General features: G+C 39.9%; 1 protein-coding gene across 1 annotated transcript; it reads right to left on the bottom strand.

Annotated features, from left to right (window-relative positions):
* Positions 1-4,631: 4,631 nt before the first annotated feature.
* Positions 4,632-16,940, bottom strand: LOC306995669 (myosin heavy chain, fast skeletal muscle-like). Its single transcript, XM_079607463.1, has 41 exons — positions 16,889-16,940; positions 16,737-16,776; positions 15,459-15,673; positions 15,221-15,364; positions 14,980-15,136; positions 14,846-14,873; positions 14,572-14,674; positions 14,324-14,416; positions 14,152-14,215; positions 13,960-14,058; positions 13,776-13,879; positions 13,555-13,693; positions 13,219-13,337; positions 12,973-13,122; positions 12,714-12,884; positions 12,321-12,621; positions 12,157-12,221; positions 11,981-12,068; positions 11,768-11,885; positions 11,562-11,685; positions 11,319-11,455; positions 10,975-11,230; positions 10,642-10,884; positions 10,359-10,535; positions 10,125-10,270; positions 9,941-10,031; positions 9,468-9,857; positions 8,662-8,788; positions 8,244-8,362; positions 7,961-8,157; positions 7,694-7,877; positions 7,423-7,588; positions 6,811-6,935; positions 6,382-6,690; positions 6,050-6,253; positions 5,842-5,967; positions 5,583-5,753; positions 5,394-5,498; positions 5,191-5,286; positions 4,965-5,096; positions 4,632-4,742 (listed from the first exon to the last, which is right to left on the bottom strand). Exons 3-41 carry the CDS (start codon positions 15,663-15,665, stop codon positions 4,728-4,730), a joined length of 5,790 nt encoding a protein of 1,929 aa, XP_079463589.1. The 5' UTR covers positions 15,666-15,673; positions 16,737-16,776; positions 16,889-16,940; the 3' UTR covers positions 4,632-4,727.
* Positions 16,941-18,897: the final 1,957 nt, after the last annotated feature.

Here is an 18,897-nt window from a genome sequence, read left to right as displayed (position 1 = left end):
TTGAGTGTTGGTCAGATGCAGATTGAGTGATGATGGGTGTATGTCCAGTGAAGGCACTTGGCAGCACAGGGACGCTGAGAACAGCCCGATCCTCTCCTGTGAAGAGGTGGTGAAGATGATGACGATCAGGGAGACGGAGCGGGAACTGGCAACCAGGAAGTGGATGGCATGGAACAGAAGTGCAGGAACCACAACAAACACAGGAGACGGAGACGGCGACAAGCAGGAAAAACCGGGAACTGGAACAGGCAGGAACACACATGGGAACATCCACAACGCTCTGACAAAGACAAGGTGAAAACAGATGGACTAAATAGGGTTAGCTGATCAGCTGCAGGTGGCACGCTGATCAGACACAGCTGGTATGCTGATCAGCTGCAGTGATCAGCGACCCCGCCCACATGCACACACACACACACACACACACTGCAAGACGAGACAAAAAGGAGACAGGGAATTCATAAACCGTGACAGTACCCCTCCCCCTAGGAGCGCCTCCTGGCGCTCCCAGAGGAACCTACCTGTTGATTGTAATCATCAATAAGGGTGTGATCCAGAATGTTCCTAGCAGGAACCCAACTTCTCTCCTCCGGACCGTAACCTTCCCAGTCCACCAGGTACTGGAATCCGCGTCCCCTCCGTCTCGAGTCCAGAATACGATTGACCGAATACGTAGGTTCCCCGTCTACGAGTCGCGGTGGTGGGGGAACCGGGGCCGGCGGATTAAGGTGAGAACGAAAAACAGGTTTCAATTTGGAGACATGAAAGGCGGGGTGAATTCTCCTGTACGCCAGAGGAAGTTTGAGGCGGACTGTCACCGGACTAATGATCTTGGTGACAGTGAACGGGCCGATGAATTTGGGAGCTAGCTTATTAGACACGGAGCGGAGCGGAATATTCTTGGTAGAAAGCCACACTTTTTGACCCACAACGTACACGGGAGGCCTTGACCGGTGGCGATCGGCCTTAGCCTTAGTGCACGCCCCCACCTGGAGCAGAGTCTCACGGGCTCTGGTCCATGTGCAGTGGCACCTCTGGACGAAGGCGTGAGCGGAGGGGACCGCGACTTCGGAATCCAGACTCGGAAAAATTGGTGGCTGGTAGCCTAGACTACAATCAAACGGATACCCCTTTTCCACCAAGGCAGAGCTGGTGCTGGTTCGGAGCCAGAGCCTAGTTTCAAATCGGTTCTTTGTTTTTCGACCACCAAAGCACCAGCTCTGAACCAGTAAAAGTGGTTCTTAAGTAGCACCAAAACATTGCTGGGCTAGAAGTAAGAACCGCTTGCGTCAGGGGCTGGGGGCGGGGTTACCGTGACCAACAAGACGAAAAGAAACTTGTGACCGCCATTTTTGAAATAGCTGCTAATCGAGCTAATAGCAGCTCGATTATAATCTCCGTCTATGCAAGTTACGGTGAGCTGCATGAACGCGTTTGATTCGCCGTGTTTGGATGCCGATGTAGGTTCGCAAATCCATGAGCATGAATAGTAACGCAATATCGCCATTGTTGATGTAAGACTTGTTCGAGATGCATCGGAGCAGCGCGGACCGATCAGAGCTCCGGGAGTGTTTGGAGAGCATAAGACTGCTTGTGCTTTTGGATCGCTTTCACAGTGCTTTGATGTCATGCGGCGATCGGTCTGCGAGAAGCCGAACCATCTCGAACAAGCCTGGTGTGTTTTTGTTTGGCGCTACCGCGCTAGCGTTGCTGGGCAACATGAGATGTATACACAGTGACGTAAGATCTGGCACTGTTTTGGTTCTCTAGCTTGTGGAAAGGCAAACCGGTTCTTAGAAGACCCGTCAGTAGAACCAACTCCGAACTGGCTCTAGCTCTAGCTCTGAACCAGCACCTGGTTCTTGCTGGTGGAAAAGGGGTAGGAGAGAGGCCCGTGGATGACACTGGTAACGAGTTATGTGCGTACTCAACCATAGAAAGTTGTTGGCTCCAGGATGAAGGATTCTTGGACACCAAACATCGCAACACTCTCTCCAAATCTTGGTTGGCTCGCTCGGTCCGACTGTCGGTCGAAGGGACAGACAGCGGATGAAGTAACCCATCAGGAGGTCGGTTAGACGTCTTACCCATGGCACAAACTGAGCAAGCCAAAACAAAACTGCGAATGTCGCAAGCCATTAATGGCCACCAGAATCGTTGCCTTATTAAACAGCTAGTCCGGTTTACTCCTGGATGACAGACGATATTGGAGCAGTGACCCCATCCTATGACTTCGGACCGTAACTCCTCCGGAACAAACAATCGACTCGGTGGGCAATCGGGCGGAGGCGTTACCCCTTCTAAGGCCGACTTGACCTTCGATTCGACCTCCCATGTGAGTGTGGAGATAACTATCTTCTCAGGCAAAATGCACTCGGGAGTAACCGGGCGTTTGGATGGATCAAAAATGCGAGATAAAGAATCGGGTTTGATGTTCTTGGACCCAGGGCGGTACGAGAGAGAAAAATCAAAACGTCCGAAAAAAAGTGCCCATCGAGCCTGCCTGGAGTTGAGTCTTTTAGCAGATCTAATATATTCAAGGTTCTTATGATCGGTCCAAACGATAAAAGGTACCCCCGACCCTTCTAACCAATGACGCCACTCCTCCAACGCTAACTTGACGGCCAACAACTCTCTGTTACCAATGTCATAATTACGTTCGGCAGGTGATAAACGGTGGGACAAAAACGCGCACGGGTGCATCTTGTCATCTGAGGAAGAACGTTGGGATAGAACTGCACCTACCCCCACCTCTGACGCGTCGACCTCCACCATGAACTGACGTGAGGAATCAGGGGCGACTAAGATGGGAGCCGAAACGAAATGGCGTTTGAGGTTGACAAATACAGCCTCGGCTGTATCGGACCACCTGAACGTCGTTCTGGGGGAGGTCAAGGCGGTCAGAGGCGTGGCTAGTTGGCTGAAATTGCGAATGAAACGCCTATAGAAGTTGGCGAACCCCAGAAACCTCTGTTGGGCCTTACGGGAATCTGGACTTGGCCAATCTACCACAGCCTTAACCTTGTCAGGATCCATACGCACTCCCTCAGAAGAGACGATGTAACCTAGGAAAGGAACAGACTGTGCATGAAAAGCGCATCTCTCCGCCTTGACAAAAAGTGTGTACACATAAATCTATGACCCATCGTCTTCTTCCTTGTCGAATTTCTGTCGCTCTACATACGTCATCTGGTATAATTGAAACGATTGGCTATGAGCTACGTACAGGCGCATTTGATAGACCTTCGTAGCGCCCAATAAACGGCTCTGGGCATTCGTACACCACGCCTCAAATACGAGAAAATGTACATGTGGTTCCACGTTAGCCAGACTAACCAACTGGTGGAAAACAGTAAAAAGTAAATATTTTACCCCAAGGCTTGGTCATGACAGGATATTTGAATAGAAATTATGATTTTATGATATTATGACAGTGGGTTCAAATGTTTTTATTTTAATGGGTTTAAATAGGATCAACTTTGTCCTTAACGCGCTGTGTGTGATTTTGGAAAAAAATCTGACATAGCACAAAAAATAAAAATGCACCAAATATAATTTTGCTGTTAATCTTTGACATATTCAAGACTGTGATAATCCAAAGCTAAAGTTTTCTCTTTGCATTTAGTGTATGGAAAATAATTGCATTTTTGTGTTTTTTCCTCTTATACAAATTGATGGTATCGTCACCAAAACTGGAATTTAAAGGGTTAAAATCCTGAAATTAAATAAATATTTGGTAGTTATGATGAGGACTGATGCTGGTTAAAAGATCTAACTTAGTAAAAGTGGAAAATAATAATAATATATAATATTTTTAGGCAGTGTTTAATATGTGACCATTTTTGGTCCTTAATGCGCTAAGTGTGATTTTTTTTATTTTATCTGACATAACACAAAAAATAAAAATGCGTAAAAATCAATGTTGCTGCTAATCATGGACATATACCAGGCTGTGATAATTCCCTCCCAAGAAATCCACCTAGCATGTAGTACACAATTGTTTTACATTTTTTTATGTTTTTTCCATCGATAAAAACAGTGGCATCATGTAAACAAATGGCATTTAAGGGGTTAAAATTCTGAAAATTCAGTGAAAGTGGAATTTTTTAAAAATATTTAATTGTTTTATAACAGTGTTTAGATTGGACATTTTTGTCCCTTAATGCACTCAACGTCGTAAAATATATAATGAGGCATAAAGGTTAAAAAAAGGGAGAAAACGGCAAATATCCATTGATAATGTAACTGGAAAAACAAGAAAAATTAATGTCTGGTTTAAATTTTTCATTTTTTCATTTGCATTGTATGGTCTGAAAACTGAATTGTGAAGCGTTACACAGACCGTACACGGACCTAACTGGAAGGCTAGTTCACAACATATTGCAATAGTCAATGACATTAATCCAGGGTGGCAACTTTATAGCAGAAATGTTTGAGCGAATGCATTCAGTAAACATGAGAATTAAATTTTATGAAACCTTTTGAACTTTAATGGAACCTTTCAAATTTCACCTTTGGATTCAAGACACTCTTAATATTCAGCACTCTTGTGATGTGAATAATAAGGTTTAGTGTAACCACATAGATCAGATATTAGTGTTGTAATAGTTGAAAAATCACACAAAGGCTAATTATTTGCTCAAATAAACTTTATTTAGAAAGGTACTTTTACAATAAACATTCATATTATATGACTTCTGTAAATGCTCCCTTCAAGTGTTAAAGATTTATTCTTCTTTGGCCTGGGAAAGGAGGAAGAGGCAAACATTAGTCTTATTAATAAAAATGTTATTCACCTTACATAATGAAGAGAATACAGATGTGCAAATGTCATACAGGATATGTAACATCAGCAAAATGCAATTATTATAGTTCCACTACTTCTTCTGAGAGGTAGTTCATGTATTTGGATAAACAAGTGAATAAATAATGCAAAAAAAAAAAACTAATCTAATTAGTCTAACCTTTCCAGAATCACGGCTCTTGACTCTGAGCTTGTTGACCTGAGACTCAGAAATGTCAGCACGCTCCTCAGCCTCCTCAAGCTCATGCTGCACCTTCCTCAACTTGGACAGGTGAGTGTTGGCTTGCTCCTCCTAAAGTTTTTTTTTTTATATGGTTCATTTATCATTAAATTAGCATTCCAATATAAATAATTACAGTGTCAAAATGTTGTTCGATTTTACATACCGCCTCTTCAGACTGCCTCTTGTAGACTTTGACCTTCAGCTGCAGTTTGTCAACCAAATCCTGGAGTCTGGTGACGTTCTTCTTGTCCTCGTCAGTCTTCAAAAATACACATTTACAAAATTAAGCATTGATCCTTTACTAAAAATATGGAAATTGTCAGTACATACACTATTATAACAAACTTGTGAGGAATATGGTCATACCTGATAAGTGAGCTCTTTCACTCTCCTCTCATATTTGCGGACACCTTTAACAGCATCAACTCCACGTCTCTGCTCAGCTTCAACTTCAGCCTCAAGCTCACGGACCTAAAGAAAATATGATTTTTATTCAAACAAATCATAATATAACATACTTCATGTTGCCCATATCATAACTATAAAGAGGCTTACTCTGGACTCCAACTTCTGGAGTTGTTTCTTTCCTCCTTTCATGGCCAGATTCTCAGCCTCATCCAGACGGTGCTGCAGGTCCTTCACTGTGACCTCCAAATTTTTCTTCATCCTCTCAAGGTGAGAACTGGTGTCCTGCTCCTTCTTCAGCTCTTCTGCCATCAATGCAGCCTTTTGCATTAATACAGAAATGCATTAGATCCACGTTTTTTAAGTATGTAATCGTCTTATGAAACATTTGGCAGCTACTGTGGCTCACATCAGTGATGGCCTTCTTGGCTTTCTCCTCTGCATTTCTGGCTTCCTGTACAGTGTCATCAACTTCACTCTGGACATGAACAAGGTCAGCCTCAAGCTTCTTCTTGGTGTTTATGAGACTTGTGTTCTACAAAATTGAAAGCAACAGTTAGAACATTTTGAATGATGCTCTCAATTCCCTTAATTTCAGGGAAACAATATGCCCTTACCTGAGAGTGCAGCAGCCCAACACGCTCACTGATATCCACCAGCTCTTGTTCAGCCACTTTGCGGCCTCTCTCTGTCTGCTCCAGAGCAGCTCTCAGCTCCTCAATCTCAGACTGCATCAGAGTGTTTCTGCGCTCCACCATGGCCACCTGCTCCTTCATGTCTTCCTGTCCTCTCTGGGCATCATCAAGGTGCAGTTGGGCATCCTGAACATAACAATAGCTTTAGAATGAGCCTTCGATGTGGTTTCTAGGCTGTATTTAGCATATGTTAGATTGTGTACAAAAAAATATGAATAAATCCCAAAGTCAAAAAGAAGAATTCCTATGCATACCTTGAGTTGTCCCTGAACGTTCCTGAGCTGTTTCTGGGCCTCAGCAGCCTGGCGATTGGAGTGGCTCAGCTGAATCTCCATCTCATTAAGGTCTCCCTCCATCTTCTTCTTGATTCTCAGGGCATCATTCCTGCTCCTGACTTCAGAGTCCAGAGTGCCCTGCATGGATTCAATGACTCTCTGGCTGTTCCTCTTGATCTGCTCCATCTCCTCATCCTTCTCTGCAATCTTCCTGTCGACCTCTCCCTTGATCTGGTTTAGCTCAAGCTGGACACGAAGAATCTTGGACTCCTCATGCTCCAGTGTACCCTATGAAAAATAAAACAACATTTAAATATAAGAAAGAAAATGCACATAGTGTATTGATGAATACAAAAACACAGTATGATGGTTCTAGCAAGAATTCCATATTGATCTCCAGATACTCACTTCAGCCTCTTCCAGGGCAGTCTGAATCTCTGACTTCTCAGTCTCCACTGTCTTCTTGGCCTTTTCCAGTTCATGGATGCTCTTACCAGTCTCACCTAACTGCTCTGTCAGATCTGAAATTTCCTCTATAGAGAGAAAAACATATCATATTTATCATAATGCACATTCATTAATCATATGTGCTTACTTTTTAATGGTCACTGAGACTAAGAACATTTAAAGGGATAGTTCACCCAAAAATGAAAATGTAATCATTAATTAATTTCTCACCCTCATGTCATTACAAACCTGTAAGACTTTCATTCATTTTTGGAACACAAAATGAAGATCTTTTTGATGAAATTTGAAAGCTTTCTGTCCCTCCATATACAGCTACACAATTGATTCTTTGACTCTTCAAAAAGGTTATAAATATCATAAAAATTAGCTCTCAACAAAAATAAATAAATGGAGCTCTCAGATTTCATAAAAAAGATCTTAATTTGTGTTCCGAAGATGAACAAAAGTATTACAAGTTTGGAACGACATGAGGGTCAGTAATTAGTAAAATAATTTTCATTTTGGGTGAACAATCCCTTTAAGTTTTTTCTAATGTAACGGTTTCATTCTTACGCTGCAGATTCTTGTTCTCTCTCTTGAGGGTCTCCAGCTGATCCAGGCTCTCCTCATATGAGTTCTTCATTTTGAACAGTTCAGTGCTGAGTGAACGAGCCTCTTTCTGAGCACCTTCCAGCTCTGCCTGACCTTCCTCATATTTCTGCTTCCATTCTGCCAGGACCTTTGGTGGAGATATTTTAGGATAGAGTTGGTTTAAACATTTTTGAACAAAGCCCATTTCAGCAATACTTTACAAAGAGAATTTAATATGACTAAAACTGTTTACCTTGTCGAAGTTCTTCTGCTTCTTGTCAAGGTTGGCAGCCAAACCATTGGCTCTCTCCACATCAATCATGAGGTCCTCCACCTCACCCTGGAGTCTCTGTTTGGTCTTCTCCAGAGATGCACATTTGGAGTTCACTGCCTCAACTTGTTCCTCTGCCTCTTGCAGACGCTGGGCCAGCTTCTTCCTGTAAAATAATACACATTATTTTGAATTCTAATCTATAAAATAGCTGTGAGAATTGGGAATATTATACAATAATGGACATACTTGGACTCTTCAAGCTCCTCCGTGCGCTGGATGGCATCGGTTTCATATTTTGTTCTCCACTGAGCAACCTCACTGTTGGCCTTTGACATTCCCCGCTGCAGCTCAGCCTTTGCCTCCTGCTCTTCCTCAAACTGCTCACGGAGCAGGTCACAGTCATGACGGGCTGATTGCACAGCATGGGCCAGTGCGTTTTTAGCCTTAGGGACAAAGTCGCATAATATTAGCTTGTCTCTACAGAACAGTAATTGACAAGTATGTGCATGAATTGATTATGCTGTATTACCTTAACCTCCTCTTCAATATGCCTCTTAAGCTCCTCAATTTGCTGAGTGGAAGCTTGTTTGCCTCTGGTGAGCTGAGAAACCAGAGCCTCTTTCTCCTCCAGCTGACGGCCAAACTCACCTGTATAGATTTAGATTCACTGTGTCAGACTTTTCTATGTCTCTATCAGTTTATTTCAAAACAAATGGATGTAAGATTGTATAAGTCATCATTAAAAAAGTCCTCTAATAAGACTGTTACAGTCAGAAATTTACTGCTGAATAATCTTAATACACTATTATTTTTTATTAATAATTGTTGATAATTATTATTGATTAGTGTTGATAATTATCGTTAATTAATATGATTATTGTTGATGATAATCGTTAATTAATTACAAGAATTACTTTTGATATAATATTAATTTGTTCATGAGTTACCATTTTCAGTTTGAAATCTTGCACTTTGAGTACTGAGATCATTTAACTGACGAATGTTCTCGTCATTCTTGGACTTAATTTCACTAAGCTGGTCCTCAAGTGTGCGGCACATCTTCTCAAGATTGCCCTGCAAATACAAAAGTCATTAGATATTTGAAAAAACTTCAAGACTTGTATGTGTTGTATGTGACCCTTGCTGGCAAAAATTGGTCACAATGAGCACATTTTCAAAAAATAGGTTATTGTTATTTAAAAACCTTCATGTATGATGATGTATGATTTGTTGGAATCAGACAAAAAAGGATTGCGCTACAACTAAGAGTCTAAGTCAATAGAGTCAGCAAAGTCATTTTGAGAAAAATCTAGTATTACAAAATCACCTAGCTACCAAACCTTAAAATACCACCGAATTTGGCACACACCAAATCAAAACAAAATATCTGTAAGAAAAAAAATATATACTTTTTTTCCATGATACAACAGCCTGTGTATTAAGACCTAGTATAATGCATGCATCTAATATAATGTTACATATCAGATGTTTTGTTTACATCAGCATGAGTTTAAAAATCACATTTTATTGGTTCAGACTCATGCCATTATTAAAACAATGGAAAGATTTAGGAAGGTACTCCTCTCAGAAAACGTACACATAAAGATCATTTTAGATGTTTAATTACTATTTGGAGCATTGGGATCGATAAAAGAGGGCTTAATGAAAACATTTTTGTGAATGAAAATGAAATGCGTATTACAACTCATTTTGCCAGTTAGGGTCACATATATACTTTAGAATATTTTCCAACCTTTGCTTTGGCAACAGCTTCCATGTTGCTGGAAAGATCATCAATCTCCATTTTGTATTCGCTCTTCTCTTTCTCAAGCTTCTGCTTGACACGCTGCAGGTTGTCGATCTGCTCTCCCAGCTCGGCCACACTGTCTGCCTGCTTCTTGCGGAGGGCAGCAGCAGTAGCTTCATGCTGGAGGGTGGACTCTTCAAGATCACGACGCAGCTTCTGGAATTCAGCTTCACGCTTCTTATTCATCTCGATCTGAGCAGAAGTGGCTCCTCCAGCCTCCTCAAGCCTCTCACTGATCTCCTCAAGTTCCCTGGAGAGATCAGCTCTCTGCTTCTCAACCTTGGCACGAGCAGCGCGCTCAGCCTCAATCTCTTCCTCCAGTTCCTCAATGCGGGCCTATGGTGGTAAGTAGTTAATTAGATTTTAGGTGATCTGTATTTGATCATAATAATGTAATGTTTGAAAGAATCTCAAAATACCTGAAGTTCCTTGATTTTCTTCTGGAGTTGAGCGCCCAGAGATTGTTCATCTTCAATCTTGCTGAGCAGCTGACTTGTTTCAAAGTCTTTCCTGTTCAACAATAAGTAGTTGTAAAAAAACATAACACAACAATAAGTACAACAAAAGTTTTCAATGTTTTTAAAGATTTCCTGCTTTAATTACTTTTTTATTTTCTCCTCAGATTGCTGCTTGTCATTCTCCAGGTCCATGACGGACTCTTGGGATAATTTCAGGTCTCCTTCAAGCTTTCTCTTGGTTCTCTCCAGGTCCATGCGGAGCTTCTTCTCTTGTTCAAGGGAACCCTCAAGCTACAGGACAATGATATATAAAATATGTTCACAGCAGAAAAGAGTTGATTTGATGAATTCATACAATTAATTTACATAATCAACTCACATCATCAACTTGCTGCTCAAGCTTTGTCTTGGATTTGGTCAAGGTGTTGACTTTGTCCTCCTCGGCCTGAAGATCATCCAGTGTCTGCTGATGTGCCTCTTGGAGGGCTTTCTTCTCCTTCGTAAGCTTGGCAATGCTCTCATCCTGAGCTGCCATTTCCTCAGTCAAGTTCTTGACCTGTGTGATTTTTTGTTCCAAACAAGCTTAAATATTATAATTCATATTCTATATCAATATATAAGACAGAGATTAAATATAATCTTAAACCAACTCAATCTCCAACCTTATTCTCAGTGGCATGTTTCTCCTTCTCTACTTTAGCCAAGGTGAGCTCCAGGTCATCAATGTCTTTCTTCAGCTCAGAGCACTCATCCTCCAGTTTCCTCTTCTTGGCTGTCAGTTCAGCATTGATTTCTTCCTCATCCTCCAGTCTCTCAGTTGTCTCCTTGAGTTTAGCTTCAAGCTGGATTTTGCTTTTGATCAGACCTTCACACCTCTCCTCAGCATCTGAGAGACCCTCAGATTCCTGTTAGTAAAATAGATTGCTATTTCATTGGAAAAAACCTTGCTCATTTTTAATTGAGCCAAAATTCAGTTAATTATAAAATATACTCACAGATGCTACTTGCAGCTGCAGATCATTTTTCTCTTGCAACAGTGCTACCATCTTCTCTTCAAGCTCCTTCTTTTTGGCTTCAGCCTTAACCAAAGCCTCTTTGCATTTTGTATAGTCCTCTTTCATATTTGCCAGCTCCTTCTCAGTCTCTGCACTCTGAAGCAGAGGCTTAATCTTGTAATAAACCTTCATCCATGGCCAGTGTTTGACATTCATGAATGAGCGGATGTTGTATTGAATGGTGTAAATCGACTCCCTGTGAATAATTCATCATTACATGGCATAATCCTCACTAAATTTGCACAGTTATCATTGATGTCATCTTTACTCATTACAATAATCACCTCCTCTCCGTCATTTTCACATACTCCCTCCTCATCAGGTAACCACGGCAGAGAGCCTGAGTCATTGTGACCAGAGCAGCCAGTTTCTCATCTCGCATCTCCTCAAGTTGACCCAGAAGACCAGCTTTGAAGAACACCTGAATTTATGTAAAACAGTAAATCATAGTATATTGATTTAAACTGTATGAGCTAAATGACCATGATCACTGAATCTTTGAAATATTGCTAAAGCTAAATATAAACCTTCGTATGTCCAAATCTGTAGTCGTCATGATTAACGTCGATGGATCCCAGGAGTTTCTCACTGGCCTTCTTGTTATCCATAAACTGTCCCTCTGGGATAACACCAGCATTCAGCACCTTGTATCTGTGGAAAATGTAGCAAAATACTTCACATCTTTTAATTAGGAGCCCCCTAGGAAATGTTGTTATCATGTGGTCCCATTTACCTCTGCTTAAAGTCACCGTATTGGATTCTGCTGGGGAAACCCTTTGTGCAGATTCTGATACCTTCCAGAACACCGTTACACCTCAGCTGGTGGATAACCAGGAAGTTTTCCATGAGACCTATAACGAACAGTTTACACCATGAACTTGGTAAATTAACTTCATTATATATATTGAGAACCAAAATATCTGTATGTTTTTTTTAAATAGTTTACCTGGAGTCTTTGACTCATTAGGAATCAGGCAACGCACAAAGTGAGGGTGAGTGGCCCTTAAGTTGGTCATGAGTTTGCCCAAGTTCTCCTGTGGAGAATAGAAAAAGGTTGGCATGTTTTGTATTTTGTTTTTCTCAAATAAAGCAATATTGCTGTGATGTCATCTCTATACATACCCTGAACTGGGAGGACACAGTCTGCATGGAGCCACCCTTCTTCTTGCCTCCCTTTTTAGTAGTATCTATTGAGATAAAAATACAAAGGAACATGTATAAATGCAAAAACAAGAAAGAAAGTTCAAAACTGAATCAAAGTTTTGTTAAATAGATTTTTTCTTTACCCTCAACAACAGGTGGGTAGAGAGTAGCCAGCAGTTTGACAGAAGACTTCTGGTACAGCAACAGAACAGAATCATTCAGTGGATCCTTGTTCTTGTCCAACCAGCCAGTGACATTGTAGTCCACAGTTCCAGCGTAGTGGACCAGGGAGAAGTGCGCTTCAGCCTTGCCTTTGGCAGGCTTTGGTTTCTCGAAAGCCTTGTTCTTGCCAAGATGCTGATCATACAGCTTGTTCTTGAAGGAAGCATCTGAAGCCTTGGGGAACATGCACTCCTCTTCAAGGATGGAGAAGATACCCATGGGCTGTTTATAAAAGAATGATGTTTATTATCAAGAATAGGAGATTTTGAGAATAGGATCAATGGAAATTAATAAATTCATAAACCATTGATAACCTTCTCAATGAGCTCAATGCAAGAAGCTAAGTCCATGCCGAAGTCAATGAACTCCCAAATAATGCCCTCCTTCTTGTACTCCTCTTGCTCCAGCACAAACATGGTGTGGTTGAAAAACTGTTGCAGTTTCTCATTGGTGAAGTTGATGCACAGCTGCTCCATGCTGTTGTACTGGAGGACAAAAAAATTACAGAAACATTTACTACCTTCTGAATATCATTCATTTTGACATAAAAAGAGATAAAATAATCATTCTTACATCAAAGATCTCAAAGCCAGCAATATCCAGCACACCAATGTAGAAATTTCTTTGTTGTTTTGTGTCCAACATCTGGTTGATACGAATGACCATCCACAAGAACATCCTCTCATAGATAGATTTGGCCAAGGCACTAACAGAGTTGTACACCTGTAAGCAGAATCGAGTAGATATTTTATTCTGCTTCTGCAATAATTATCCAGAAATTTAGGTTAAACACATGGCATGCTGGAAATGTTACTATACCTGTGGCACGGTCTGGCCTTTGGTCACATACTCATTTCCGACCTTGACTCTGGGGTAGCACAAACCCTTCAACATATCAGCAGAGTTCAAACCCAGAAGGTAGGCGATTTTGTCAGCCTCTGTTAAATACATTTTACAATAAATTATCTTTGCTCTTTTGTGTAAAATTATAATAAATCAGGCAGGTACTTTCCCTTTTATTTTTTAGATGTATTGATATGCACGCAACTTCTAGTTTATATTTACACTAAACATTTTATACACAGTTTCTGTGGTTTATTAGCAAAGTCGATGCAATGGTGACTATTATAAAGCCCAGGATAACACAAGTCTCACCCTCTGTGCCATCAGGCTCAGCCTGCTCCTCACGCTGCTTCTGCTTGAACTTCATGTTGCCATGATGAAGCACAGCTCCAGTGAACTTGTAGATGCCCACTTTATCTTCACTTGTGAAACCAAGAATGTCAATAGCTTCCTGTAAATTACAGAGAATAATAAAATATATGATTTGCCATATTTAAAAAGACTATGTCAATTTTCAAATAGCAGTGACTCACATCAGTAGCATCCAGCTCAACTTTATCATCAATGCTGGCCACTGTGATCTGACCCTGACTGCACATGGGGAAGTCATAGGGGTTGGTGGTGATGAGCGCCATTTCTGTAAAATACACAGGATTTATGAAAGAGCATCTTACAATATTATCTGAAACATTGAATGAATGAAATATGTGCACCTACCAACAATCTCAGGCTTATGGTTGGTCATCATCTGGAAGAAGATGTGGTAGCCTCTCTCATCTGGAAGCTGGAATGACACTCTAGACTTCTCCAGCAGATCTGTTGAGAGAATGTACTTGAGTCACAATCATCTGAAGAGTGACAGACAAAGACAAATGTTCAGGATGGATCAATGAAATCATGTCCACCTACATGTCTCAATGTCAGCACTAGCCAGTTTTCCAGTTGTGCCGAAGTGAATTCTGATGAATTTACCCTGTTTAAATCATAATAGAATAATACATAAATAATAATTATTATAATCTATTTATAGAAAACTCTGTAACTGACCATATGTACTGTAAATAAACAGTTGTTAACTTACAAAACGGGAGGAGTTGTCATTTCTCACAGTCTTGGCATTACCATAAGACTCAAGCAGAGGGTTGGCAGCAATGATCTGGTCCTCAAGAGAGCCCTGTAATGTTTGAAGGATTTTCAATTGTTTTTCTATTTCATGACTACAGACAATTTATAGGCATTTCACAAATTCACGTATCGTATAGTTTGCGAGATGAGCGTAAATCACCATCTTTTAAAATAATATATATGAAGTAGTTTTGTATCTCGTACCTTTATTTTACTGGCCTCTTTCTTGACACCTGACACTGCAACTGTGGCAAAGTACTGGATGACACGTTTCGTGTTCACAGTCTTTCCAGCACCAGATTCTCCACTGGTTTATAAGAGATTAGAATACAGAAGATTTAAAGACATGTAGACTTTTCAAAGTATATTCAATCTTTGTTCAATCTTAAATTCTATTTTGTAAATATCTCCATAAATTTTCCATCTATGTTATACTTTAAAAAAATTTCATGGTCTGAAATTAAATTAAAATACTTACGTGATAAGGACAGACTGGTTTTCTCTATCTGTTGATTGAAATTTGTAAAATATGCGGTAAATATGTATCATATTAACAGCAACATCTAATTCATCTTAACAAATTCCATATAATTCAATTCCATAATGTCTTACCAGTCTGCATGAACTGATAGGCGTTGTCAGAGACAGAGAAGATGTGGGGTGGGGCCTCCATACGCTTTTTGCCTCTGTAGGCAGACACCACTTCTGCATCATACACTGGGAGCCACTTGTAGGGGTTCACAGTTGCGCAGAAGAGTCCAGAGTAGGTCTGAAATGAGCAGAGACATGGTCAGATTCCAACAACACAGAAAAAAATTAACTTAAATGTTTTTTATGTCGTTTCAGAATTTACGTAGATCATCCACGCAGCATAACGCTCTTTGAGGTTATACAGCACAGAGGCTTCATTGAGATGGGTCATCATGGCCATGTCCTCAATCTTGTCATACTTGGGAGGATTCATTGGGTAGACATCTTCTTCCTTAGCAACTCTCTCCTATCAATTTGATAAATTAGATATTAGATATAAAAGAAAACAATGTAATAAGTAATTTAATGAGCATCTACATGAAATGGAAATTCAAATTTACCTCCTTAGTGTCAAGCAAAACAACTGTGACTTTGCCACCCTCTTTGCTCTTGATTGTTCCCTTGAGGTACAACTCTTTGACATCAGCCACATAGCAGGCAGACTTGGCATCAAATGGTTTGGCCTGAGCCTCCATCCTCTCCCTCTCAGGCTTACGAAGGTAAATGGCAGCTTTGCCATAAGCGGCCATCTCCGCGTCCGTACTCATGGTGGCGGCTTACTAAAGAGAGAAAATATCAACTTATCCATTACAAATTTCATAAATATTCAACAAAGGCAAGACATAAAATATAAAACACATGAATTGTGTTAGGAAAGAGGCATATTCCTAAGTTTAGGCTTACACATGAATACAGACACATAAAACAATACTAGATAAACATTTAGATAGCAAGCAAGAAGCAGGTAAGGGGCCCATTAATGGCAAAAAATGTCGATTGAATATGTCTTTCTGGTGATGAAATTTAAATCCTGGTGTCAGGGGACGGCACATACAGTACAATATGAATTGTGGCATATATGAAGTTTCAGGACAATACAGAGATTTTCACTGCCGACTATGAGTCTAACTTGTGGACTCTCAGCCCGAGTGCGTCCACCTGCTACGAGTATGAATGAAACGGACATTACATTGCATGTGTGTACTCACTAATGCTCACAAAAAAATTATCCTCTGTAGATAACTGTAGTTTTTTTTCTCTCAATTGATGCATAATAAATATTAAGAAATTTACGTGACAGATTTTTTTATTATATTAATTTAATATTGTATGATAAAACTTAAGACATTTCTAATAATTTATATTTATGCAAATGTCATCATGGATTATAATATCAACACTGCATCCAAATTTTGAATTTAATCAGACCAACAGTTCTGTAGTTAGAGCCAATTTCATGTTTCGCTCTATTATAGCATTACACAAACTGAGTCTGCACAGAAATGTGTCGAATGTCCTCTATATTTGGGCCAAATTTGTATAACTTTCCCACAAGAGGTTATATGGGCTTTCATGGACTCAAAAGTCTAAGAAGAAAAACAGAATTCAATACAACACAATAAAAAAACGAATAGGTACCTTTGTTTAGCATCTAAATAAAGGGCCAATGGGACCCGTTCTTTAAATTCATCTTACTAATACATTTTAAACACATTTCTTTGTAAATAAATTAAATACGTTTTTTTTTTTTTTAAAGCATGCTTCTCCAGTTGTCTCTAATACAGCATATAACAACTGTTTTCATCTACCCTAATCCACACACTGAATCTTAAACTCACTTGCCTTTTGTCCTTGAGACCAGATGAAATGTTCACTACCCTTGGATTAAAAAAAAAAATAATTCATTAAAATGTATTAATATAAATAAAAACATAATTACAAACGCATAAGTGATGATAAATTCCTTTCAACAGTCAGCATAGGCTCTTACCACTTGATGGAACTTCTGAGGTCTTCTGCATCTCTTCTGGTCTACCCTCTTGGCTTTTATAAAAGTTGATCATGCACACTAAGCAGAATCTATACATGGGCAACCTCATATATTTTGATATACGATGATGAGCTTTCTTGACCCATTTTTTTTACCCATGAGCTTTGACACAAGAAATGTATGGACAGACTCACAGAGAAATCAGTTATAAGTTAAACCTTTATTGCTTCAAAATGTATAGGTCACAGCTTCCATCTCAGTTCATGTGTATTATAATGATTTATTTTTAGTCTATTAATATCTTACTTTGACATATGACACACACTGAAGTAAATAAATCCTTTTTGGGGATGAGGATACATTCAGCCACCCCTCCCCCTCCCTCTCCCTCTCCCTCTCCCTTTAATGAATCAGAAAACATTTTAACTTTTCACCCATGGAAGTTCTTGTAGCAGGCTAATGTGGCAGCAATTGGACTAAACAATAACATATGTTACAGATCTGACAAGATATATAGTTCAAGAATATAGAAGAATATATACAAATACTGTAAAATATGTCTAATACAGTGAAAGCACACAACAAGTGTCCGTTTTTCTTTGTAGAAGAAAGCCAATGATAAAAATGGCACATCCCCATCCTGCAAAAATCCTTTTGTTATAAATTCTGCAAATATTCAAAGATTGTAGACATTTCTTGGTCTGCAGCTACAGTCTAAGCCTCAGCCACATAGAGACTAAAATTATTCAAAATCACAATATGTTCACCCTTGAGTGGGCAAAGCCAGCAAACAATGCGAATTACCATGCTGTAAACAGAAAATCTCGTCTGCCATCTTTCATATCTCTCGTTGTAAGTCCCTAAATGTTCAGTTTTTGTGAAATGTTTGTAAATGCAGTTGTCACTACCTTAAATTACTGAACTGTGTGTGTGCAGAACAGGATTAAACACTAAAAGGTGAACTGACAACTGAATTTAGCTCCAGTGTGTACGTGGCCTTAGAGCTTCCTTCTAGAAGGTATAAAGATATATCCACCAAACTTGGCTCAGACCTTCAGACTGTTCTGACTCGGGTTGCCAAATCATTTCTAGCTGATTGGTCTTTCAGTTTTCCTAAAATGATGATCAATACTCAGAAACATCCCATAGACTTACATTGATGGAATGTTCAAGTGAGCCATGGCTGTTAACATTCTAATTTGAACACCCAGAAGCCCATTAGACTCAATTAAAAGTACCAAGGGTCAGAGGGTGACCACAACCATCCTCCTTCTGGCATGAAGGTCTGAATGGTGCAGGCTGATAGGTTTTTAACTTATTGGTAGAAATCATGTCATTATTTACAAAAAGCTCAAACATTCAAAAAGTTGGTATTGTTTGCTTGCAGTCTGCAGCGCACTTCCAGAACCCTCCCCAGCTTCGCCTGTATAAATCTGCTACAGGGTTCATATAAATATGCTTTTCCACATCTTAAGATTCATTTCTGGTATATCTTTTCAGTTATTTTCTATTAGAACTTTCTTAAATGGAAACATGAGTTTAGATGCTGGAAAATCCCATTTCTATTCCAGCCAGTGAAACACACATGGTCATTTTGGACTGCTTTAACCACAGTGTGCCCTTTAACCTAATAAAAAATTAAAGAGAGATTATCTCTGCTTTAATGTGGTATCAGCTGTTTCCCACGTACAGTATAATGCACATATATGTGCACCACATATATACTGTAGGTTATTTATTTTTACACCTAAGTTTCATCATTTAACCTGAAGTTTAATGTTGTGTTACTGTGTAAACGGAAAGTATTTATGAGCAAAGACAAGGGATGGTTGTACTGATCTGGGGTGCGTTTCCCGAAAGCATCGTTAGCCAACTATGGTCGCAAGTTCCGTCGTTATCAGCATAGTTCAACGATTTGGTGTTTCCCGAAACCATCATTCCAATGAACATTCGCAAACAACATCGCAAACTTGTGTGGTTTGAACGACAGCTCTCGAGCTGTGGTTAGA

Source organism: Phoxinus phoxinus (genome assembly GCF_949152265.1).
Source record: "Phoxinus phoxinus genome assembly, chromosome: 3".
NCBI classification, from domain to species: Eukaryota; Metazoa; Chordata; class Actinopteri; order Cypriniformes; family Leuciscidae; genus Phoxinus; species Phoxinus phoxinus.
The sequence above is the reverse complement of the archived record's forward strand: the minus strand, read 5'-3'. Positions and strand labels throughout refer to the sequence as shown.